This window comes from Miniopterus natalensis, chromosome 4 (genome assembly GCF_054644295.1).
Source record: "Miniopterus natalensis isolate mMinNat1 chromosome 4, mMinNat1.hap1, whole genome shotgun sequence".
Lineage (NCBI taxonomy): Eukaryota > Metazoa > Chordata > Mammalia > Chiroptera > Miniopteridae > Miniopterus > Miniopterus natalensis.
This window is the reverse complement of record NC_142084.1, coordinates 40406081-40432844: the sequence shown is the minus strand read 5'-3', so window position 1 is coordinate 40432844 and position 26764 is coordinate 40406081. Positions and strand designations below refer to the sequence as shown.

The window sequence follows — 26764 nt, the reverse complement described above, 5'->3', positions numbered from 1 at the left end:
TTCATTATTTAAAAAAAAAAAAATCAGTTCTAGCTCTTGAAAGAATTATTTGGACGAGTAAATGAGATAAGCGAAAGGCCTGGTGTTCTGCTTGGCACGCGTGGCCCATCGGCCTGAGTCAACGCTGCTTTCTGCTCTCAGGTTTTCTCCCTCCCAGGTGAGACTGACACTTAAACAGGCAGGAAGAGCTGGGGCGCCGTGGAAGCGAGGTGTCAGGCCGGGTCCCCAGCTAAAGGTGGAGGAAGTCCCCGGCGAGGCCAGCAGCGGGAGTGAGCGGTCCGAGCTGGGCCCGCTCGCCGCCTCCCGCGGGGCTGCTGCTCTGGCCTCCTTGGCCTCTCCCTTCACCCGTCCCCTGCCTCTGAGCTCCCCAAGTGGCATCTCAGTCCTTTCGTCTTCGGCCTCCACACTCTGCCTGTAGGTCTACCGAGAGGATGCAAGTCTACCACAGGGCAGTCGGGGAAAACTCCTTCCTCAACTGTTCTTTGGCCTTGTGTTTTCTCGATTAAAAAGCAAAAACCACCTGCTCTACTTTTATTGCAGGTTTTCATTATCTTTTCATTCAGAACATTGAGCACTGACGGAGAGGGCAGGCCTCGCTCTATAAATAACCTACCTGTTGCCTTTCCAAGTGCTAAGATCACATTTCTGTGCCCAGAAGATGCATATTCTCTTGGTTGCAAGAGCTCAAAGGCTTTTTCTGCTTGTCCCTATTGTCCCGCTTGGACGCCGGGCTCCTGCATACACTCCGAAGGGTGGCAGCCTGGGTGGAGAATGGAAAATGACACCAACTGTTCTCTGGTGATTAATTCTTCACAGGTTTTCATGATTCCTAAAAGCTGATGTTCAAGAAGAGATGCTGTAAGGGTGGCACCAAAGGTCAGGAAAAACTCCTTTCTGTAGAATAACAGCGGGATGTGGATTTGGTAAATTGTGGAATAGTTCTCAATTGTTTAAAACTGGGCTGGGAGCTGGTGTTGTTCAGTTCTTTTGGATGAATGAATTTTAGAGCCATATTAGGTCTTAGAAGTCATCTAGTGCACACCCTAATTTGCTAAGTGAGGAAGCTGAAACAGAGTAATTTACTAGACAGGGAAGCTGAAAGCGTAATTAAACACTTTGCCATGGCCACATGGCTTGTTAGTAGCAGGTACAAGACCCGATCCAGAGCTCCAAATCCCTGTCTGCTCGCTTTTCCCTCTCTGTGTCATGCTCAATGCAAATGCACGCAAACTATCTCAATTCTGTATGGTTCTTCAAACTGATTCACCAGTAACGTTTAGACAGACTTAGAACAAATCACATGTATCTGCCATGTACGTAGTGCCAGTCACGCATAGGTGTATGATGTAACAGATAAATCGCTTTTTCTCATGCAGATTTGCAGAAAAATAGGATTCTGAGAGGTTCAATGACAACTAAAGCATGTCAGAACCCAAGACTGCACCCTGTGCCTTTGGATCTTGGGTCCAGTGTTCTTTTTCCTTCCTGACAGCACTTCCCTACACAAAGGTTTGCTCAGCAGAGACCTCACCAAGTTGACCTTATGGGTTTACTCTGAAATAAAACTATCTTGAAAAAAATTATAAATAAAACAATTATATCTCCCTTTCTTGTGTGTCTTCTGTCATTTTCCAGCTTGTCTAACCATTTGCCTTCATGGTCCTTTCTCCAGCCCTACCAACTCCCCACCCCCTAAGATTCCCATGAAGTGTGCAGAGTGAGGATCTCTTTCCATCTGCTGGGACTAGTGACATGAGGCCCTCATGACTTAGTATTTCCCACCGTTTTCGCCTATCCAAACTATGCGCAGAGAGGGTGGTTCTCTAAGAAAACTAAGTCCATGAAGGCTAATGCAGTAGAGAGGGCCTTCCAAATACAGAGAGCAAAGTGGAAGGGAAAACAGTGAGCTGACTGAGTGACTGGGGGCAGGCAGGTTTGGGCGGCTTTATAATAAGGCTTTTGTCATGTGTTGAAATCCATGAGTGAATTAGGCTGTTCGATAATTGTGGGTGGGGTAACCTAGAGCAGGGACCTCGAAGCAGAGGGAGATCAAGGAGGCATTAAGGCTGGTGTGCTGGCAAAGTAGACAGGAAGGAAGGACGACTCCAGACACGACCGCAGAGGAAACAGCATCGGTATTCAGACAGAGGGCAGGGGGCTGCAGAAAGGGAAGAAATAACTTTATATGCAGCACCTATAGCAAAGAACAAGCAGCTACATTCTGTGTAAAGTATATCGGTTGGTAAGGGAAAATGTTAAGAGGACTGTGATTTAATGGAACGAGTACAAAAAGAGACAATTTGCCAAAGAGGAAATATGTTATGTAATGAATATATGGGAAAATAACAAACTTCTCCAAAAAGCAATTTGAATCATTGTGAAATACCATTTAACACTTCTTAAAATGCAAAAAAAAAAAAAAGTAATTATGGTTCCTTAAAATAATACTTACATATATTGCTGGTGATAATTTGAATCATTTAAATGGTTTTGGAAAGAAATATGGCAATGCATAGCATGTATAAAATTTTCCACATGCCTTTTATCTATTAATTTCACTTTTAGAAACATGGAAAGTAGTTCTAATAAAATAATTTAAATAAGCTGAAAAATTATATTAATCTCTTTACAACTGTGTAAAAATTATGTATGACTATAGAAAGGAAAGAATGATACTTGCCCAAAATTTTAAAGTAATTAAGGTTTTTTTCCTCATAGTGTTTCATTCATGCTGATAAAATATTTTTATCCTTAAAGTGAGTAAAATATATTATACTTTTGCTAAATATTATTGTATTTTAGTTAATTCTATTTCCAAAATTCTTTTGTATTTTGGGTCAACATCAGGGACTGCTCATCTGGATTTGCCTGGGACTGAGGAGGTTCCAGGCCTGGATTTGGTGTTTGAACCAGGAAGTCCAGGGCAAACCTGAATACCCTAAAAATAGTGAACATTAACATTTTCTTTTGTCTTTCTAAACCTAGTATTTTATTCCTGTACCAAACAATGGCAAGACAATAATGTCTTTGTTTTTTTGCAATTAACAGGTTTTGACAAGCATTCAATGATTATTTTTTATTTTAAATGACTCTTATTTTCTTTATTTTAATTTTTATTGAATTTATCAGGGTGACATTGGTTAATAAAATTATGTAGGTTTCACGTGCACAGTTCTACAATGCATCACCTGTATACGTTTACCATCCCAAGTCCAGTCTCTTTCTGTCATCATTTATTTCCCCCTTTCCCCTCTTCAACCTCCCCCCACCCCTCTTTCCCTCGGATAACCATGGTACTGTTTGTGTCTGAGTTTGGGTTTTTTGTTTTGTTTTGTTTTTTGCTTAATCCCTTTACCTTTTTCACCCAGCCCCCAACCCCCCTCCTTTCTGACAGCTGTCAGTCTGTTCTCTGTATCTATGGAATGACTCTTATTTTCTATTTAAGTTGCTGTCATATTTTAAAATTTGTAATCATGAAGCCTCCATTACATACAGAATGTTGCACAAGAAAACACTACTTGAACAGACAAAGGGCACCTCATTCAATGTTTATCCCTAAAAATAGATTCACTGGTGGGCACTGTGGCTATTTGTGGTGGGGGCGGGGGAGCAAACAGAAACGACTCCAACAAAACCTCCCAACGGTTGCTACTGAGTCATGACCAAAGCTCTGCAGGCTCTCCTGCTGGGGTCCTGAGACCCTAGTGCCCTTTCTCTGCCTGCTCACACCGCTAGTACAACTGCCAAGTTCACTGGGAACATTTTTCCCCTCTTAATAGTTAAAAAACAAATTCTATTTCTTTCTTTCCCTTTACTTTTAAACTGCTTCTAAATCTGCATTTTAAAAGTCCCTTTGGAGGAAACTTTTTCAAAAAGATTCTCTAGAAAAATAAACACATCGTTCCATTTAGGTTTCCTAGTAACAATATGAAATAAAGCCAATCCAAAAAGTGTCCAAGGACAAGCCTCCATCACTCTGACACAGCCACCCGTCAGCAAAGCGCTCGGGGCTCAGCCTGTGGGAAGCAGCTCCCCTTTCGTGTCGGTGCGATCGCCCCGCTAACCACTTCCAGCATCTCACGTTCGGATCAAATTCCTAGAGTGGGTTTGGAAAGTGGGCACTAGTATACATTTTCTAAGGTGCATCTAACTAGATCAGTATTAGATACTGATCACTTTATATTTGAATACAAGTGGACTTAATATTAAAAAGTTTTTTTCATAAGTTAACTACATTAGCATTGCTTTTTCTATATAAATTAATTGTCACTTTCTGGGGCATGTCAGTTTTTCTTCCATCTACTATATGTACTTGTTCATAAGACCTTATAGTATTTAATCAAGAGATCCTTTTAAAGTATTGATAGCCACAAGAAAATTATTCCATGTTTGATCTGTGTTAAAGAATCAAAGTCCAAGATCTTTGAATGGAACTTAGAATAAAAATGTAATTAGGTTACATCCCTAAAGTCTGATATATCTTTAAACAAGACTGCAAATGAAATTTTATTAGAGCTTCAAATGAATTATTTCATCGCATTTTTTTAAAATTCATTTTCTTCCCCTGCTCTTTCATGTCTGTGTTACTGACAGGGCTGCTTGTATTTTACCTGTCTTTCTCGTGGTGTTTTAATTATTTACTGCTTAACGAGCCGCGCGGAGAGGAAGCCTCCTTCGGAGGTGCCTGCTCGGCAGCAGGTTTTGTTTTTTCAAAGCTTTGCAAGGAGGTCTTGAGCAGCTGCACTGAGCCTACTGTTCTCGACGCACTGAGCACACGGCTCTAGAGGCAGCATCTCTGATCCTCTGAGAAGAGGCACTGCCCCAGGACATCTCTCGGAGGTACCCCCGAACAAGAGCGAGAGGGGTGCTGCATGAAAGCTGGGTGAAGTATAGTTTCCAACTAGTGCCTCGGGTGGCTCTTAATTTGAATAAGTGACACCGTTCCGCGCTATTTAGGTTTTAAAGCATCCCGTCTAACAAGCCCATCCAGATCTGCTCCAAATGGCAGACCTGGAAAAAGAATAGATACCATGGCAAGAACCATTACTGAATGTGTGCAAAGCACCAGGCACTCTGCTCAGCGCCAGCACAGTTGTTTTAGTGCCCCTCTCAACCAAACTCCAAAATTGGCATTGTTGTCCTCATTTCGGAGCCCTTCCAGAAAAGGTCTGAATGGTCCCATTGTATCATGCTATTGAGGCTCAAGCCTTGGTCTCTGCCTTTAAGTCAAACATTGGACACAGTTTCTAAAAAAGAGTCCCCTTGAGGAAGGAAAGCCCTGTGGTCTCTGGGCATCAGCTCTGTCACCTACTTGATAAGTGAATTTAGGAAAGAGAACCCCTAGGGCCTAGTTTCCTCATCTTTAAAATGTAGATACTAACAAATATATGTGGCAGCTACTATCATGCTTGGCACGTGGTAAGTGCTCAACTAATGTTATTTTCTCCCTCCACACTCACTTTAATAGATTATTGTTGGTTTGTTAGTTTTTTTGTAATGTCCAAAATAGCACATGCTTACTTTCAATCAAAGCAGGATTGAAAGGGGAGGTTAAGACTCTCTTCACTCACCTCCAACTTCCATAAGTTAATCAACACTGATACTCTGATATATGTGCTTCCATACCTTTCTCTTTGCTGATATAAATACATATACATAACCAGTACGTGGTTTATTTAAAATCATAAGCAATATGTAATTCAGGTAAAAATTACATTATTGATTAAGTCCAGAGCAATGTAATTCATTAGCTGATCTAATGTCAATATTGATTTTATTTCTCCTCAAATTTTTATACTTGTCAACACCTTTAACTTAGTATTTGAAGATGAGGTAGAAACTATTAAAGCAGAACAATTTGTCATTTGAGGAAAATAGTAAACTCTATGAGCTCCACAAGGTTTGTAGTGGCTAGTGTGAATTTCCTATTTATTCATTACACATTTTTAAAAGTTGAGTAATCTTGGTACTTCCAATTATGAACATTTAAGAGCAAAGCTATCTAATGCTTAATCCTTAAGAATTACAAAACTTGGTTAGAAACCATCTGTCTACAATTTATTAGACTGCAGAGCAGTCAAGCCTGCCCACCATTTCCATAACCACAATTCAGCTATCTGAAGTCACAAACAACAACCAGTGATAATAATTGCTCCAGAATATTTTAGGAATCCAGGCAAATCTTCCAGATTTTATTTATTTATTTATTTTGTATTGGTTTTGGGTGTACAGCATAGTGGTTAGACAATCATATACAAAGCATTCCCCTCGGTATTTCCAGTACCCACCTGGCACCATACAAAGTTATCAAGATATTATTGGCTATATTCCCTATGCCATACTTTACATCCCCATGACTGTTTTATAACTGCCAATTTGCGCTTCTCAATCCCTTCACCTCTTTCACCCAGCCCTGCACCTACCCACCTACCCACCAGTCCACAGATCTTCTGGATTTTAAAAGTCAATTTTCTAGCATTGCCAGCACCAGTAATAAAGCCCTTGGTGAGTTTCTCCCGCACCTGTCTCCCTGGGATCCTTCTTCTTGTCTGGTTTCGTGACCCATACTCTCTAACAGGGGTGTGGTAACATTCCTAGAATGTCCATCTGAAGTCTCTGCTCAAAATGATAAAGAAAGAATTTCATTTTCTAAATAGCATCTTGAATTTCTTTGAAGTATCCCAAAGTAGCTACAAAAGTTATGGGCGCATTTTCTTCTCGTTTATTAGGGATGCTATTGAGCTACAGAGCAGAATCTCTGTTTTCCAATGTTCCATTTTGCAGTGGCGTGCAGTGGGTTATAATACAGAGCAAATCTCCTCTGACAAGAGAGAAGCCCTTGAAAATGATAGTTTCCACTGGGAAGTGGGGCCGGCCCCTAACTATTTCTGCATCTATAGTGCCATTATAATGATCACAATTGAATGTAAAAACCTAAAGATAATACAAAATGTTCATGCTGTTAAACCGAAATGGAAAGCAGTGTCTTTTGTTTTTACAAAAGGGCAATAACATTTTTCTCTCTCTGCCGCTATTCAATATTGCTTCTAGCAGATTTTATGTCTACATTGTACAGAATAGTAAACTTAACTCCAAAGATGTCCAGCAGCTCCAGATTAAAGTGTCATAAAATATACATAACACTTTATTGTCCCTTTAGGTTGCTGCTTTAAACTAAAGTGGAATATTTCCCTAAATTCCTCAACAAATGTGCACAATTTAGAACTAAATATGCTTAAGAGCTACCCGTGTGCTGCCGAGGAAAGAGGCCTTGTGGACCTGTCCAATTATTTTCATGCAATTGTTTCTGTGGCGTTATTTTTACTGGCAAATGTACAAGTTGATAGAAAAGGAAATAATTAGCTACTTTCAGAACTGCTGATGCATGGAGCCAAAGCAGGCCAGCCTGAGCGTTTTAGAGACTGTGACATTTCAAATTACCTGAACAAAAATAAAAACCAGGAGCCATCTTTGGACATAATTAACATCTTGCCTAATGAATGTCAGGTCTGGACAGAGTCACACTTTATTTATGGAATATTATTTTATTCAAGCGTGCTTTCACCCTTATACTGCAAACTTTAGATTTGTGTGCTGTTTTCTTAAGTGGAGCAACTTCTTTTTTTTTTTTCTTTTTTCATTTCCCTCCCCCTTCAAGTAATCAATGCACTGCTGAATGAGTTCATTTTAATGCACTCAATCATGCCTCTAATGTTCGTAGCTTACGGGCGCAAGCATCAGTAATGCAGGAATGTTATATGGCTTTAGTTTGGGCCATTTCATAAAATATTCATGGAATCAAAAATGTGCATCAAAATAGCGGCTGGGAGAATTACATTTATGTTCCTGCTTTTATGGCAGCTTCACATTTAAACCCATTTGTGTTAATATCTAGTCAATCTTCCTACTTTAAAAAAAAAAACTAAAATGGGAGAGATCATATACATTCTCCTTTGCTTAATATTTGTTCTAGACATCTGCTGTGATACCACAAATATCTATAAACTTTCAGAGATGTGCAGGGAAGAAGGGCAAGCAACAATTTGGATAATACCCAAATATATAAAATCTTATTTTCTCTACATAGCGTTTGTCTTAGAGTCCTACCAAGCAATTTCGCAGTTTACAACATTGTTTGGGTTTGGTTTGTATTTTTAAACGAATGAGTGGATTTCTCGTTTGTGTGGGCCTTAGATAAAGTGAAACTCCTTTCTAGTAGTTTTATTTTGAAAGTGCACTTTCCTTTATGTGACAAACCAAACACATTTCCTTTATGTGTCAACCTCTTTATTGTTTGTGTTTTACTGCTTATGTAAATGTTATGTAATTGTTTAAAAAAAAAACCCACAACAACAATAATCCTGAGGCCTAGGCCACTTCTACGCATACCTAGAGCCTGTTGTTCTACATAATTGTTCACGGTGTGTCTCCCAGGATGTGCTTTCTGACACTGCCTCATAGTATTGAGATATATCGATGACTGATGAATGCATTGGTGGAAGGCCGTCTCCAGTCCGTCCAACAAAACATTTTGGCTCCATTTTCTCCCCTGAGTCACTGGAAGTATTAGTGGAAGCTGTGTATCCTGGCCAGGCACTTAGGTGAGCAACAGTTGGCATGTCCTCCTTGTTGCTCTTGCGACCCCTGTTGCTCACGGTGCTGATGAAGATTTGCTGGTAATTCCAGAGACTTTTAACACCTGTGAATATTCCTGAGGAAGGAATATTAAGATATGTGTTATATCTTAACAAATATGCAGTCTCAATACCAGAGCCTTTACTCAGAAAGTGATAAAACCTTTAAGGTCTTATTCACAGTTGGAAATATAAATTGGATGGAAATCATATCATTGTTAAGCGTGCTTAAAGGGAAATACTTGCATATTTAAAGGACTGTGCTCTTTTTATAGTATAAACATGTATTTTAACATTTTAAGTCAAATACTATACTATTTTATAATATGTACCTTCAGTCTGACCACTCTGTAGCAGATTCAGCCAAGTCGTTTGTGTGTTTGTGATCATTTGGATCAAGTCCCCGCTGGCTTACTTACTGACCTCTTTGCCTGCAAAAGATTTTGGAGATGAATCCCCGTGCCTGAGAAGGGCTGGGAAACTCTTTGTCCTCTGTGTAGGCAGCTTGGTGTAAAACTGTGCTGATCAGAATCCCCAGTGAGCTCGTCTGCGGCAAGGTGACGGAAGAAGGGGGAGCAAAACCATGGACAGGATACGGCCACGGTGGCCGGGTCTGGGGCACCCAAGGAATTCCAGGTGCCCCACAGACGTCACTGCATGGTTCAGGGGAAGTAGGACATTTAGATGGAGGCTACATAGCTGGTTGTACATCCAACTCCTTCAGAAAGACCCATCAGAAGCAGGTTGGGACTGATAGCTGTGCTTTTGTGTTAGAGGTGACCTGCGGTCGCCTGAGTAGAGTCACAGAGTTATAGAACGGGAAGAGACTAGAAATCACTTAACTTACGCATGACTGTTAACTTGAGAGATTTATGTCCAGAGAATATCACTTACCCCACCTAAGATTCCTGCCTCTTGGCTTGTTGACTAGTATGTGATGTAATGGTACAAAGCTGTATGTGTTTTTCGTGATCCTGGGTTTAAATCTTAAACATCCGTTTTTAGCCATTTGAGTCATTTAACCTTGGTGAGCCTCAGGCTTTCTCTTTAGTGTAAAAGTAATATTTACTTTACCAGTTCTTTGAAGGTTAAATAAGATAATGTATGGGGTGGAGGAAACCTTCCATTTCGACCAGCACCTAGCAGGCCTTCAGGAGAAAATAGTTCCCTGCTCTCTTTCATCTGAGCATCTTGGACCATGTTCCTTCCTTGTGGGAGGCCTCAAATAGTCTCTTCTGAGAGCTGAATCTTGGCCAATAATCATGAGCTAAGCCCTACTAGCCCCAAAGCGCTAGCAAAAATCAAGCTCAGCTGAAAACAACTATTCTCAATTATTCCAAGGAGCCTTCCATAGTAACCAGCCTACACCAATGTCCCAAGTGCCTCCCTTACTTCATTCCTGATTAGACAGCCTGTGAAGGATGCCGAATGGCATCAGTGACACAGGAGGTCTGGCTTATGTGGAACACAAGGATACAGTCCCCACCCTTTCCCCACTCTTCCCTACCTTCACCCCTTTCCCGTTTCCTCCACCTCTCCTCTCCCCACTTTCTACCTTTCCCTCCCCTCCCCCGCCTCCCCTTTTTGCCCCCACGTAAATCAAATATTGAACATGACTATCAACTGTCATATTTTATTTACTTCATTATGCCTCATTTGCATGTCATTGTAATTCGTTGGGTTACGCAGAGCTTCATCCCCTGGCTCTCCTCCTGGAATTCTTAGTGAATCTGTTATTTTATAACACAACTTTGGACCCTCTTTCCATCTGGGATCCTGTGTGTGTGCGTGACCATTGATGCCGTTAGGTCCTTCCTAGTTTCTGTACAGTCCCAGTTTTTTTCTGGACTATCTGGCTTACTCACAGTTCCCTGTAGCCACCCTCTTCTCTTATTCACGTGGCCAAAGAGAAATATGTGTCTGGACCTTATGAACAGATGGATGCTGGATAGAAAAAAAGGACTCTCGTATACATCTTCCCCGGGATGCAGAGCTATACTTTACAGGCAGAAATATAGTTAACCGAGGAAACATAACACACATATATGTCAATGCTTCATTCGAGTTTCTTAAAAAATGAGGGTCATGGGTATTTGGAGAAAGGTGTTTCTGGTGAGAGGTGCTACAGGAGAGAGATGACAAACTATGCCTGCTTTTGTGGGAGGTAAAGAAAAACTGTCAGTTAAATGTAAAGATAGATTAGAGCACTGAACTTCAACCTCGAGTGTTTGTATCAAAAATGAAAAAGCATTGGGCATTATTTTTAAAATAGCTCCAATTGTGTATTTCTTATTACAAATGAACATATCATGATGTTAGAAACGTTAGGAAATGCCAGTGATCAGAGAGAAAAAATAAAAGCAGAAAAAAACATTCATCACCTATATAACACTGATGATGTTTTGTAAATGTTTTCTGATGTTTTTCAATATTTTCCCTTGTCATTAACACCAGGCCATGTAATGAAATATTCTTATGCAATATCATAGCTATGGCTTTGTAGTCTTTTATCGTGTGAAAATTTCGTAGTACAGGTTTATAAACATCTCCGCAGCGCACATTGCCCTGTCTGCCTGTATCTCAGCCGATATGCCCTCCTCCAGCCTGGCCCCGCAGGGCCCAGACAGGTCGCATCTTTACTGAATTTTTATACAGATTATTTGCTCATTACCCATCTCTTTTGTGTTTCTGTGTGAATACTATTCTTCTTTATGTGTGCTTTCTTTAAAACTTTAGTATTGATAACAAACAGTGCAAAAATAGGGGGAAGTTACATGCAATAGTCTTGGCAGTGACTGCACTATCCTCTAATATCTAACCTGCAATATCCAATGATTCCTATTTGAGGAAATACATTGAGCCTGATATGACCTAAATAGGGTTAATTTAATCAGCCGTGATAATATTGGTATAAGGACTCAACTGTGTTTTTTGCAGGAAGATGAAGTTGTACTTAAAAAACAAATTAGTGGCTATATTTCAACCAACTTTTGGGTTTTTTAAAACTATTATCACTATATCAACTGATAACAGTCGCTATGTTTATTGGGCCCATACTCTGCATCAGGTATGGAACTTGTATTAATTTCTCACAGTAACACCTTGATAGTTACACTATAATTCTATTTGGCAGAAGAATTAAATTCAGGCACAGAGTGGGTAGTAATTAGCCTGAGGCTCAACAGCAAAAAAGGTAAAATAAAGTTGAGATAGAAACTCAGGCTGTCTGTTTGGAGCCTGCCCTCACCCTTAACCACTACTGTTTGAATGCCTGGATATAAGTGCTTTCTAGTTCATGTCAGTTAGGAAACTCCAATGCCATGAAAGAGTATTTACATTACAGGCTATTGTGAACATTTCCACAAAGCAATTCACAAATAAAATACAATCCACAGCAGGGAGCTGCAGACTCCTCTTCCAGAAATAGGCTTGTTCATATTTCAAGGAATGAAATGACTCAGAGCTAATCTAGAGTTTTGGCTTTGAGAAGATATATTTGGACTATATTATGAAATATAATCCAGGAAGGCAGTTAAGTTACATTTTAATTATTCAGAATTAAACAGAATACTGTATAGAAGTGCCTGCTTGGAAAGTTCCGTCAAACTTTGAGAAGTAGTTTAAAGTCCCATAATACTTGAACTTGAAATTTGTAACGGATGCCTCCTTTCGCAAGATCCCCAAATGGAGAATGAGGGATGCAGCCTGCTGGGAAAGCAGTGCAGGACTGTGGTGGGGAGCATGGGCCCTGGAGTCAGACTGCCTGGATCCAGACATGCAGTCTTGGGCAAAATTCTTACCGTCGCTTTCTCTTCTGTAAAATGGAATCACAAATCTATTCCACAGGACTGTTCTGAAGATTAAATGAGAAATGCACATAAAGCGCATAGTGCAGTGCTTTGCATCTATAACATTAAATGAATGTTAGCTAATACGATTGTCATTAATAATTACTGTACTTTCACTTTCTCTCTAAACATCCATAATCCTGGTGAATTTCTACCAGCCAAAATGCATCCCTGTAGCAGGTGTCCATCCAGAGTCCACGCTGAATCTGAGGTGCCCATGGAGATAGCTCCCTTTCCAGCTTAAGTCTTCTTCAGCCTTAGAAATCCTTGACTGTATCTCACGCCCCCTCCCCCCCTTAATAGTAAAACATGAGATGTACGCAAACATTTTTGAAAATATGTTCTGGCCTGTGGTTTATATTTATGAATGGCTTTTATTCTTCAGGTTATCTTCTGGAAGCTGCCGAGCATTATGAAGCATTCCATCAATTGACGCAGGGGCGGATATGGAAGGACGAGACAGGCCGCTTTCTCAACTTGTTGGCCTGTGAGAGTCTCCTGAGGACTTACAGATTACTCTCAGACAAAATGCTGGAAAATAAAGATTACAAACAGGCCATCAGAATTCTAATAAAAGCCTCTGAAATAGCCAAAGAAGGTAAGTGGGAAAGAACACTCTCGCAGCGCTTCCTTTAATGGGCAGACACTGCTTCTCCCAGGAGAGACATAAACATCGTCAAGTGTTTGGGTGATTATTTCCTATGAAATGCAAAGACAAATGCCATCAATATACTTTCAAGTTTCACTGTAAAACAGAGGTGCCTTAGTGCTGACAACAAGAAATCCATTAGTTTCTTGAAAGCTTTATCTCCAAAATTACAACCTTCTGGGAGCAGTGTTATAAAACAATGAACCCATAATGAGAAAGTAAGGTCATTTGCAAAAGTTAAGGGGGTGCATGTGTGTGTGTATGTGTGTGTGTGTTTAAGGTTTTATTATTCTTACAATCTGAGAGAACTTTCATTGTTTGTAAATTCCCCATTGTCAGGGAATAGGGAAGATATGATAAATATTTAGTTAGGAGTAACAGGAAAATAGAACTCTAATATATTTTAGACACTTGCCTGTCACAGTGTGGCCTTTGGGCTGGTAGCATCAGCATCACCGCGAAGCTTGTAAGAAAAGCAGCATCTCAGGCCCCACCTGGGACCTGCTGCATCGGAGTCGGCAGATTAGCAAGATCCCCAGGTGATTCATATGCACATTTACAGCAGTGAAAACACTTTTGTGAAAACTGATTCTTGATATTCTATACATTTGCATATATATAAAATATTTTTTTTTAATGTGGAGCCTATACTCATAAGCTTTTACTTTGTGAAATGCAAAGATATTTTATTTCCATATAGTAATTTATTAAAAGAGTAGCCTTTTTATGAAGGCAAAAAAGGTAGCAGTTCTGCTCTTGACCTGAAGTGTATTGGCTTGTGGATATATTTGCTCTGTTGGAATAACAGATGGCTTCTTTGAAGTAAGCGAAACTGATTTTCTGGGTGTGATTTTAATTTTCTAAAGAGGAAAAGTAAACATCTTAGCTTATTCTCTGTATTACGTCGTTTAATAATATTAGTTGGAATACCCATGGGAAATCACCCCCCTTTGAAAGATGTATCTCATTGTATGAACTGCTTTTAAATGAATGGTGATCTAGTACCTTCCCCAAAGGGGTTAACACTGATATAAATAGTTAGCTCTTACATCCATTTCAGCAGCTGACTTCAGTTATCTGTAAAGTTACGTAGAATTTCACTGTAAAGTATCAATTAGGAAAAGGTATTTTACTTTAGGTTCACATTTGCTCAATTGTAAGGTCGTTCACAAAGAAAGAATGGTTCCCAGAGTCTTGAAAATAAAACAGTCTTTTATTTCAGATAAATAAGTATTGATTTAGATAGCAAAGCCAATATTAATTCAACCCACTCAAACTACACAATATAAATAGTACTTTCCCTCTTTATTCCTTTGGTATATGTGTCACTCAACTTTAATAGTGCTGACATTTTCCTCCATTATTTTATTGCTTTCACTTTATTTTAACTTTTTCTCAGCGAGTAAGCAGGGAAAGTTCCATGCTTAAATCCTATTTTAAAACCAATATTTGATGTGATCCAACTGTTTCAATTCACTGTCTCAAAAAATCTTTCTATTAGCGAGGGTAGATTTTCTCCCTCTCCTCCTCTTTGCTAAGATGCCCTTTACAAAAAATAGATGCAAATGATAAGAATACATCAGCCCATGCTGTTGTTAGTGCTTTTAACACACTTATACCACTTAACACGGTGAGCACAAGTCACACAGAACTAACTTTTAATCACTCGAGGGGCAGCTTCCCCCACCAGCCTCTCCCTTTCACCCCATCTCTCTGATCCCCACCCCAGCGCCCATGCACCTGCACCGGAGAAAAAGTTAATGCCCCGCTGAATTTTAAGAGTTAAAATTCCCTCGACTGGATCCCTGGTATCATCAACCCCGCTGAAGTGAAATCTTAAGGGTATAATTCTCTGCAGTTGGTAGAATTGCCAGAGAAGGGAAAAAGGCCCCCGGCGTTTGCCACCCCGTTTCCTTGCAGTCTTCCCAGGGAGCGTGCGGCCCGAGTGGGTTCCCCGAGGGGGGCCCCGGGAACTGCTGCTCCGGCCAGAATCCAGCCTGTTGGAAGCAGAGTTCAAAATCTAAGGACACTTGCTTCCCAGAGATCAAAAATGAGGCGCATCTGTGCGCATTTGCATTACCTAGGAGTTAGGTAACTCTGCAAGCCAATGACTTCCCAAAGCAGAAAAAGGATAGCTTTCTTCTTATACATAAGAATCTTTAATGGTTTTTGTAAGTATATTAGATTTATATGTCATATTCAGTAGATTGAATGTGAATACATTATATGTTCATGAGATGGGATGATGTATGTCTTATTGGACCCCGTGTTGAGTGTTTAAGCATTCTGCTTTTGGAAAGAAGAATTTGATAATTCCTGGAATAAAACACATCACACAGAAATTAGACAAGCTAAATTCCTTATGAGAAGCATTATGGGTTTGGATTTCAAAATGTGCATGGAGTTTTGCACCAACAGGTCAAGCTCTGTCAGTCATTCTCATCCAAGTTTTAACCAATAGCTTTTATTTATTCATTTTTTAAAATTTATCTTTATTGTTGAAAGTTTTACAGATGGCCCCCTTTTCCCCCCATTGGCCTCCTCCCTTTCCCCTCCTGCCTCCCCTCGGGCCTTCAGCGCACTATTGTCTGTGTCCATGTTAACCAATAGCTTTTAAATTGAACCTAATCAAAAACTAATTCCTTAATTTGCTAATTATCTGCCCTGTTAGAGACTGAGCTGAATGTCGGTTTTGCGTACGTGTTTGTGCGCCATGAATGTTGGTTCTCTTGACCGTTATTTGATGTACGTAGGAGCAGCTATGCTGATGACTGTGGGTCTTCAACCCAGTACAGAAGTTATATATGAATCTCAAATGGTAATACTGGTCTGTATGTAGAGGATAGTTCCTCGTAATTATATTGCTAATACACTTTAACATCTGTGATCCAGGGAAACTGTGTTAACATCAGACTTTTTTTTAAAAACAGTATACAGTTAGATTTCAGGAATTGTTGATAAATGTGTATACTTTGCTATAACTTTCCACTGTCTTAAAAAGCAAATATTCTCCTTGTTGTAATAAATCAATTTCTTTAAAGCCACAGTAATTTTTCTGCCTTTTCACTTTAGGAAATGACAAAAAGATGGAAGGGGAAGCTGCCTACTACCTGGGCTTAGCACACTTGGCTGCTGGAGAATATGAAACAGCATTAACCGTAAGTTGAAGTAAACTTTTAATTGTTGCCACTTTACATTTTTATTTTATTATATTTTATTGTATTGTATGTTGTTATAAAGCCAACAGAAATGGACCTGATGCCACTGTATCTATATAGAGAGACTAAAGCACAACAGCAATATTCTAGAGGCACAATAAAACTGGTTTTATTGTTTATAGAAGGTAGTACATAGTCAATTACCATGAAGTGCTTTAGGATATATGAAAGTTGAATATATAGTCCTGTGACCTTATATACACCCATATCACAAGAACAAGGGGAAATGGGTATAAATGACGGCAGAAAGTAGTAGTAAAAGAAGTTACTATAGGCCCTGGCCAGGTAGCTCAGTTGGGTGAAGCGTCGTCCTGATATGACAAGGTTGCAGGTTCGATCCCCAGGGCACATACAAGAAGCAACCAATGAATGCAGAGATGAGTGTAACAGCAAATCGACATTTCTCTCTCTATATGAAAGGCATCATGCCCTGCACTGGATCTGTTCTATAATTTTGTAAGATAATACTAGTGGTGTAGGATAGTCTGATAATTAATGTAATAACTATCAGACTATCACATTAATCATCACAATAATGTGATAATGTGATAGTCTGATGTAATCTATTACATCAGCCCTAGGAAATTAATACATAGGGTGATTAGAAAAGTTAATTTACGTAAAATTTTAAGAGTGCCTGCCTGGTATATAATAAACCTTTGATAATTAGTAGCTTTTTAAATTTTTACCCTGACCTAACTCTCTGGATGATAGGAGTAGTAGAGAAGGTGATGACAAGTAGATAACATAGTTCTGAAGGACTTGGTAATAGACTGAATATGGGAGGTGAGGGAGATAGAGGTGTCCAGATGGGCCCTAGGTTCCTGGCTGTGGAGCTGGATGGATGCTGGGGTCACTTACCTAGGTAGAGAACACTGAAGGATCCCAGCCTTGAGGGGAATTGGAGAGTTCAGTTTTGAATATGTTGAATTTGAGGACATTTTGAGATATCTAAGGAGAGGTCAAATAGAGGTATACATGGGTCTGGACAAAAAAGGAAATCTAGATTGGAGATGCTATATAAATTTCACGATGTATGCATTTGTAGCTTTAAGCATACTGAAGCTGTGGAGTGGGGGGGGTTTCCTAGAGCAATTAGACAGCCGTGAATGAAAAAGTCCTAGGGCCAAGCTGGGTAAAGGAGGTATAAAGGGGATTAAGCAGGAGTGTCCATAGAGGCGGGAGGAAAACAGGGAATAGATGATCTGATCAAATATAAGCCAGGGAAACTGGGCATGTCTAAAAGACCAAAATATGAAAACTCCTCTGCCTCCTATCACAGGTTTTGGGCTAGAATAAGAGAGCTCCTTGCAGATATTTTCAGTAAGAACTGAACCCCCTCCCTTGGGCAAGTACCTGGGTTAGAGTCAGGGTTAGTTAATTCTTGTCACTGAATTCTCCAGCCAGACTGGAGGCTTTGGAACGCCAGGCAGGCCATACTGCAGGCCTTACTCCAGGCCTCGGGGTCACTGCTGCACTCATGGTAGAAGTGCAGCTTTTGCAGTTGGGAAGAGTCAGGGGCTGTCTCTGGAGCCCAGGTCTTGTGGCAGAATATTGTTGCCTTTTGGGAACACAGCTCACCCAGAACTGAGGACTTGCAGGAATCAAGCATAAGATTTGGGTCAGACCCACAGGCAGAGTTGCAGGGCCAAAGAAGGTTCTGTTGTCAGGTCTGGACACAGGATGACAAGAGTAAAGTCAAGAAGAAATGACCAAGGATTGGGAAGTTGGGCCTGGGGCATGGCTGGGGTAGAGAATGGACACTGAGCAGATGTACCTGATTTGGGGCCTGGATGTCTTCCAGCTCAAGCTGATTGTAGAGGCATCCCATTTCTGTGGTTGGACTAAAAGAGATTCCCACAAAACCTGACATCTTGCTTCGATCTCAGGTTGAAGGCCATTTCTTTTCCTTCTCTCCAGTATTTTATTTCAGCCACTTTCTCCTGCTTCCTTTCAGAGATAATGGGGCATTCTTCAGACTACCATTCGAATTCCCTTTCCCTTTTTGTTTCTGGACCTGGGGAGCTGCTCATGTTACATAAATGATCTATCATCTATTTGCAAACTACAGCCTGACTTTCCATCTGCAGTCTCTCTCCTGGCAGCATTGCTTCTCCTTTACAAGATGTCCCTTAGAAACCCACAACAAGACAGAGTGCTCCTTATATAGTGAATATATTGTAAAAAAATTTACATGATCAATTCATAAATAGGGTTGATTACTTGATTGATTGATTAGATATCTGCCCAGTTATCTAATCACAATGTAAACATATAAATAGAAAAAAAAATTTTTTTTGAAATCCTCTTTTGTCCTACTGTTCCACCCTGTGCAGTACTACCAACACTATTGATGGAGTTTCTGCCACTATTGATGGTGTGGCTGCAAGGAGGGGCCCGAATGCTCAGAAACCAGCTTGGCCATGTTGGAGCCAGGGTGAGACAGCGTGTGGTTAGATTTAGCACTTCCCTCCCCTTTTCTTACTCAGCCTGGCTCTGATGCTTAATTGCGTACACTGTTCTTATTCTCTCACTTGTAATTTAAGTTTGTAATTTGGAATATTTTCAAATTTTCAGTATCTTGCCTCTAGATTCAACCTCTACCTCTCACTAATTTCTCCCTTCCAATAATGTTGTTCATCTGTCTAAATATTTTTACATGATTTTTCAAAGAAACTTGAATTAGATAAACCTGTCATGAGTAAATATTCCTAATTTAAAGTTCTGATGATCAGAAACAGATGGCATTTTGAAATTTTTCTAATGTATCTTAACTGAAAGGCTTTCATTTGTTAATAAATGGTTAATACATGTAGTAGAAGAATATATTGGCAAGTATATGAGTACAGTTTGGTCATCCACTCCTTGCTGATAGAAAGTTCTTTACTCAATGACAGAATAGAGCTAAACTAAAAACAAATAATGGATCTCTTTAGCACTGAAATACCTGTGGTAATGAGGACAAGGTGTTTGGTGAAGAGATGTGATAGTTACTCTAATAAACCTGTGCAGGAGGTCATGGAGACCCTGACATTTAAAGAGGAGAATGTTACCTGCATATGTCAGATGCTGAGAGAAGAACTAGTCATTCCCTTTGGCTGTCATCAATTTAGACCTGTAAATGTTTCAAATGGACCAGCTTTCACAATCAAACATTGCAACCATGAAGCTATTTTAAGAAAAAGGAAGGGCCTCCCTTAGCACTTTGTTTTTATGCATGGATTTTCTTCCTCTCTAATCCTTTATTTCACTTAAAAATTTTAGGAACACCACCTTTACTCAAGCTTTAGTACATTCCGTGAATTATTTGCTTCCTATTATGTAGCAATAACATAGCCTACCAAAAATTATACTATGAAAGCCAAATTCATCCTATTGATATTTCATTTGTTTTTATGGCACAAGATTCATCACATGTGCTATTATTTAATTGTTCTATACACAAAACAGTAGTTATCTCTATATTTGCATAAATGTCAGTGTCTTTATAATAGCTTAGAATGCTTCTAACATTGGTGTTTGTGTATGTACAAGGTCACCCTAAATCTATAGCCTCATCAGCAGCATTTATAGAGAAATTATAATGATAATATATCAGAAAAAAAAATAGTTACACTAGTTAATTCTAATAAGCCATGGATTGTTTATAAAGTATATGGGCTATTTTTATAAAATGATACATTCTTAGGGTCTATGTAAATGTAATTAAGTGTTATTTATTCTTTCAACTCAATAGATGTAAACAAAGATAAAACCATTATGTATGAGGGCATCTCTAACAAAGAATGACTTATTTGATTTGTAATGTTTAGCTAACAGAAAGTGTGGGGGGAGATGATCCTTGTAGCTGTTCCCATTTATTCCTTTCTCTATGTAGTATGTTACTGTCTCCCTCAAAAATCACTCCTTTCTTGATAGTGATGGACTCTTAATTCAAATGATAATCTAGCTGACACACAGATGCCTTGGCAGATTACACAGTAACATTCATAAAACAAGTTTTCCTTTGGGTTACTTTTATAAGCAAAGACTTTTACCTACCACCAAAACCATTATGCAACCAGGATAATTTGGTATATCATATAAAAAAAAAATCCAGCAAGCTAAAAGAAAAGTGATTCCAATTTCTATTTCCATGTCATCAAAGAACTGTAAAAGAGATACTATTTTTAACTCAAGGCAACATTATTTTTATAAGTCCTTTTTTAAAACATTTTCCAATTTGTCATTCTCTAGATATTCCAAAGCCTGTATCTTCATGTCAGTCCCTAAACCCCAAAGTTGCCCGCTGTCTTCCACTCGCGTGTTAATCACTGCTCTCCCCTCCCTCCTCTGCCTTCTCTTCTCTCTTGGTCAAGAAATGGTGGCTCTTCTCGGCAGGCTCATTTGTTCTTCTTACATCCCTGCTCTCCCTTCAAATTTGTCACTCTGAGCTGCTTAATGAAACCCAGTAGGGGTGAGGCTGGTTTGGGAAGAAAAGAAGAAATGCCAGGTAGGCCACGCCAGAGTTAGTAGGCTGGGAAAAGAAAGGAGGCAAATACTCTCACATTAATCATTTTTTATTCTCTTGCACTATGTGTGACAGATTCTTGAAATTACATATCAGAAGAAAAAAAAATGTACAGAAAAATAATAAAGGGAGAGAAAGGGAAAGAAAGTAAAGAAGCCAAAGCAAAGGAGAGATCAAGAGAGTGTTTCTGTGAGGCTCTCTCTCCACTTAGGGCCTTTGTGCATGGTTTCAAATACTTCAACTCTGCCAAGTTCTGTACGTTCGCAGCGTGTGATTATGTGACAAATCCTTCCGAGGGACCATTCCTGTTAGTGTATACAGTCTGGATCGGCCTGTCTAGAGAGCAATTGCCTCTTCACTTCTGCACTTTCACCCTTTCCCTTCTTGTTTGGCTCTGTGGAAATGACTGACAAGACAGCTTGGAGCCAGTTTAGCATGGATGGTGTTATGGTATTTGGTTGGTTACCTGGATAGGTATAGTTGCTCACATCTGCAGCCAAATCTTGGATCAGTAGAAGTTTGCCTGAAGTAAAGGCAGTAAATACTAGTATTTCTCAAATAGGGAGTGCTCAGCATGACTTCTAGAGAGCATATTTAAGTCTTTGTAGTGAAAGGACACAAAATGGTTCAGATGATGAGTGTTAAAGTCAGGCTGATGGGGAATGGAATGCCACTTCATCCTGTGACATTGCACAAGTGACTTAACCTTTCTACGCATTAGTTTCTTTTATCTATAAAATGGTGATAATGCTACTCCCTAAGTGCAGCTTCATGAGACCTAAGTAAGAAAATGTGTGCAGAGTCTGTGGCATAGGGTCTAATATAAAGAAAACTGTAAGTATTATATCAACATTAATATGCATAAAAGCATTCTTTTCCAGAGTGATACCTGGCCATACACCTACAAAATCCTGATTTCTGGTTTTCATTTTAAGCCCAAGCATTACCAAACCAGTAGCACAGGAGAAAATGTTCAGTGTGTAGGTGAAAGTCTATATAGTCAAAGGTGTTGGGAATAGAAGTTTATTTAGGAATCATATCAAAGGAAAAAGAGCATCTTTGCCTTTTGTAATGTAGTTCAAGTGTACATAGCTCTCTAATTGTTAAGTGGTCAAATATTTGAACTGACAGGAGGTTTTGATGGGCAGTCTTTATTTGGGAGGTAAGTAAGGTGTGGAAAGAGCACTTGACATAGGAGCTAGAAGACATAGGAGCTAGAAAACATGAATCTTAGTCCTGCCCGCCACCTACAAGCTGTCAGCCTCAGGTTCATTCCTAAACGTCTCGGAGGCATGGTTTTATTAGTAAAATAAGAATGGCAATGACAGCTTCCCTGTACCTTTGTGAAGATCAAATAAAAATAAATGTATGTTTACACTTTAAGCTATAAACAGTCTTCAGATGTAAGAAACTGTTATGACTACAGGCTATGATATAATTGGCACTGACTAATGATAACAATGCTACTCCAGTATATAGCATTTACTGAGTATCTTTTCAAAGTGCCTGCTTTATACTTATGTTTTTCTTAACTGTAATTTACTAAATTTATCATACGTAAATTCCATAGTGCTTAAATGTGTCTTGCATTGGTGCCTATTTTCATAACGGAAATATGATAAACCACTATTTTGTGGAAACGTTTTTTACTATGGATTTATTAATGGCTTTTCCTATAGTTAAAAAAATAAGATTTACGCCAAAAAAGGAATTTGAGTAATTTGTTTATTTAAAGATCAGAGCTACTCACTACTCATTCAGCAGAAGCTGTCTTTATTTGCCAACTAGAAACCATTACCTAAAACTGACCCTCCTGTTGCTGTTTGATGGCCTCAGTGTGTGAGGCGGGCTCAGATGCTGGCACAGAGGAAATCGTGGGCCCCTTCCCCCGAAAGACATTTGGGCATCAGCAGACAGGCCCGCGGGCGGGCAGCTTGGCTCGGGGCTGTGCAGCTCACCCCAGCTCCTGTGCGTGTGAGGGGGCTGGCCGCTCCCCCGGAGGCGGTTCGGTTCGGGTGTGAGCGCGGGGCCTCAGCAGCCACTCCTGCTTTCCCTCAGAGCTTCCATCCCGTCCCTTGACCCGCCTCGGGCCTACCCCTGAGAATCTGAAAGGAGCAGCTGTTACAGGCCCATTCCCGACCCCCCCCCCCCCCCCCCCCCCGTCGTTGCCACCCCCCCCCCAACCTCCTTCCTTGAGCGTCACACCCCCTCCAGCCTCCCTCCCACCGGGACACGGGTAGCACTTCCTTCCTTTTCATTCCAGGCGTCTGCTAAGTAGAGAAATGTCCAAATACCCAGAACCTGACAAGCAAGGGGAAGGCGATAGGATTAGGAAACACACCAATATGAGAAGAAAATAGTCATATTTCCTAATTCTAAATAATGGATTTATTTCCAAACTGCACAAGATTACATTACTCAAAATTATAAGGCAATCGTTTGAGGCACGGGATGAGCATGGATTCCATAGCTGATATTATTTAATACCTTTATGAACAGTTAGCCTTACTTGGAAAATAGCACTTTAAGTCGTTCATAGAAAATGTGTTTTAATAATTTGGAGATTATGAAAATGTAAAATGTTTTAATAATAATTTTGCTCCTATTATCTCTGTATTTAAAGTCATAACCTTTCTAACACATTGAAACAGATGACCTTCTGGTAATAAATAGATAGAGATTTCTGCAACAAAGATTGTCTGCAGTCTAGGATCTTAGTAAATCAAATGTGATTTTTTAAAAATATTTCCTCCTTACTCTCTTAAACCTTTTTCTTCTGTTAAATTTTTCTAAGCCTTTCTTTCTTTTCAATGTTACAGCTTAAGAAAATAACGTGTGTTTTTTTTTAAATGATGAATGCATAATGGTATTTGTTATATAAATTATACTATTTGTAATTTAAATGACAAAAATTACAGAAAAAGAAAAACTCAAGAAAAAAATGAAAATCTGTCCTTTCAAAATAATAACCTGTAAGGCAAAAACTTACATGATGTAGACTTTCATGGAAATAAAGAGGTGTTTTATGTCAGGAAAGCAAGTCCATGGGCTAAATTAATATAAACACTGATAGTCTAGTAATAAAATGTATTGATTTTTTTTTGAATTGTGAAAGCTGGTTTTGATCCCTTTGAGATCTAGAATACCACTTTAACCAAAACTTCATGATTGTTATTATTATTTATAATTTAAAACGTGCTGCTAGAGTAGCTCTTGGCAAAGCAGCTGACATTTTTGTTTCCAATCATTCACATTTTAAGAAATAGTGCAAAAGTTTCCAATACTCGTTTTGAGAGAAAGTAAAGAAAATAATAGTTATTTTTATTTGGCCCATCCTAAAGAGAATGAACTTTGACATGCTGAAAATTAAGTACTCTAATCAACTATACGGAATAGCAGTGACATATGGAACATAATGTATGTACACTCCTTAAAGTTCAAGGAGTGTATATGAAAATGTTCTCCGGAGCCATAAAGCAGCCCGCACAGTTCATCAGAAGACTAATTGTATGACAGACCTAGAGGCAACGGCACAGCTGTTAGCACGCGTTGATCTAGAGGCCGCAAAAAAAGAAGAGGCATTGCACCTGCAAGAACCCGGAGATGGTTATAGGACTCGACATGTTAAGCAGCAATAGCATGTGGATCCCACTTCGTCATCCTGGACTGAGCCAAATTACATATTTTTCCTCTACCACACAAAAGGGGTCGCTTCAGAAAGAAAAATGTAATTCAACATCTTAAAACATATCCAAAATATTCTCAAATGTATTTGTAGCGTAGACAATTACTTGATCTTTGATTAACAGCTATATTGACATTAGAGCTTACTCAGTATAATTAGTGCTCAATAGAAATAACTTATAATAGACTTTAAAAATAACATTAATGCTGTACTCCTAATACTCGATTGTATACTTGAAACACTTTTACCGAGTAATTTCAACTTCCTCCCTTAATAAGCATATAAAAATTTAGTTAATAAGTAATAAATGGAACTTGTTTAAGATTTAATCTGCATTATTCCCATGAATGTCCTCTGTGGGTCCCCTTTTGTCCCCCTAAATGGTAATGAGGATGGCCAGTGATAGCCAGAGAAGAAGGAGGAAGGTAACGGTAAGGAAGAAGCCAAGCGACCCACAACGTTGTGTTCAGTTCCCGAATAACCGAGAGCCGTGTGTGACAGTCTTATATAAGTGTGTGTGACAGTTTTTGTTTGTGAGCCTTTCAAGGGAGAAAGTTAATATTCTTTTACAGAAAAGTGTAACTTGGAGGCAAAAATATTAGAAAGGCAAATAGCATGGAAGGCTGGCAAGGACGGGAGACCACGGGAAGCGCGGGTAGGAGTGGAAGCTGGGCCCAGAGAAGGGCGGGTGAAATCCAGGGTGAAAAGTGCAACCCTGTAGGTTTTGGACCCTGGGTAAATCTGGCCAAAGTCCATATGAGCAAACGTGGTAACTATGTTGATGATGGGCTGTGTTTGTTGTAAACTTCAGTTCGGTGCACATTGTTAAATATGAGGCCTGGGAAATTTCTTTATGCTCTAGTGGACTCTGCCCGCTCTGCGGCAGGACTGCGTGGCCCGTGGGGGAAGCGGGCTCCTGACGCATACTCGTGCTTGCTTATAAAAGGGATCAAGAGCCAGAGAAGCAACAGGAAAGTTTGGAGATTGACTGATGGCACTTGAATTGATCCTTTCAAGATAAACGGAAGCTGTGCCCTCAGTGGAGAGGAAGCAGCATGAGTAAAGGCCTGGGAGAGCAGAAAATACATTCCAGTCACGATGGAGTGTGAGTGCTGGGGAGTGGGGCTGTCGGGGGAGAGGCTGGAGAGACGGGGTGGTGGGCTGAGATCTTCAAGGGCCTACGTAGGGCAGGAACTTGTTTTAGAAGACAGCCTGGCAGTTACGTGCAGACACATTGAAAAGAGAGGCCAAAGGAGGGAACACCAATTATAGGGCTCATCTGAAGTACTGCAGGTGAGGAATGAACTCAGGTGGTGGTGGTGTAGCTCACATACTTGAGAGACACTGTACAGTTTTTCTGGGTTGGGTAGATGAAAGCATAGAGACAGGACAGGGACAACGAAGAATCGGAAGGTTTTTCTCCGAGTAATCTGAAGTATGATGGTACTGTTAAATGAGATGCAGCCCCAGGAGGAGAGGCAGCTATGCAGAAAAACAGCATATTTTTCATAGCAATTCGGTGGACGTCTGTTGTCTTTGTCTTCCCAGAACGTTGCACCATTCCCGCTGTCACCTTTCTTGTCTCTAACCTTGGGGCTACAGGTACTCCCCCCCCCCACTGCTTCTCACCCCAGCGAATCTCTGGGAGAGCTTCCCTAAACAAGCTAAGCCAGGCAGATTGCTTACCTGATCATTTCGTCTTTTCAAATCAGAGCCAGTCCTCTTTGGTGAGAAGGTTAGCCTGGGAGCTCCATAGCCATGGGAGACGGTGGGCCGAGAAAACAAAGCTTACACACAGACACTGAGATGAGAAAGGCAGAGAACAATTCCTAGTGGCATTGAGTCCCTAGTTTACCCTTTAGTCTAAATTAGGTTGGAGTGGTCTTTGTTCCATGAAATCAACTGAGCCCTAACTGACAGAGTAGCATCACCATGAGCAACAATAACAGCCAATGTGCCTTTGTGTGCTATGTGCCTGGAACTGTACCAACCTTATTATTCACGTGATTCATCCCATTAATACTCACAAGAACCCTAAGAGGCAGATCTTGTTAGTATTTTCTATTTATTGTTACTCCCATTTCACAGATGAAGAAGGCTGAGACTTAGGTTAAGTAACCTGCCCACGGTCACAAAGCTAGCAAACGCAGAGCCAAGACTGGAGCCACGTGCCAAATGGCTAATGCAGCTGGTAGAGTTGTCAGTAAGATGTTTTTAAACT

General features: G+C 40.0%; 1 protein-coding gene across 1 annotated transcript in view; it reads left to right on the top strand.

Moving 5' to 3' along the window:
• The window catches only part of TTC29 (tetratricopeptide repeat domain 29), a 100480-nt gene that overhangs the window by 38776 nt on the left and 34940 nt on the right, over window positions 1-26764 (top strand). Inside the window, exons 5-6 of the mRNA XM_016206863.2 lie at window positions 12867-13079; window positions 16203-16288. Coding sequence (XP_016062349.2) covers window positions 12867-13079; window positions 16203-16288 — 299 coding nt within the window. The remainder of the gene's footprint in view (window positions 1-12866; window positions 13080-16202; window positions 16289-26764) is intronic.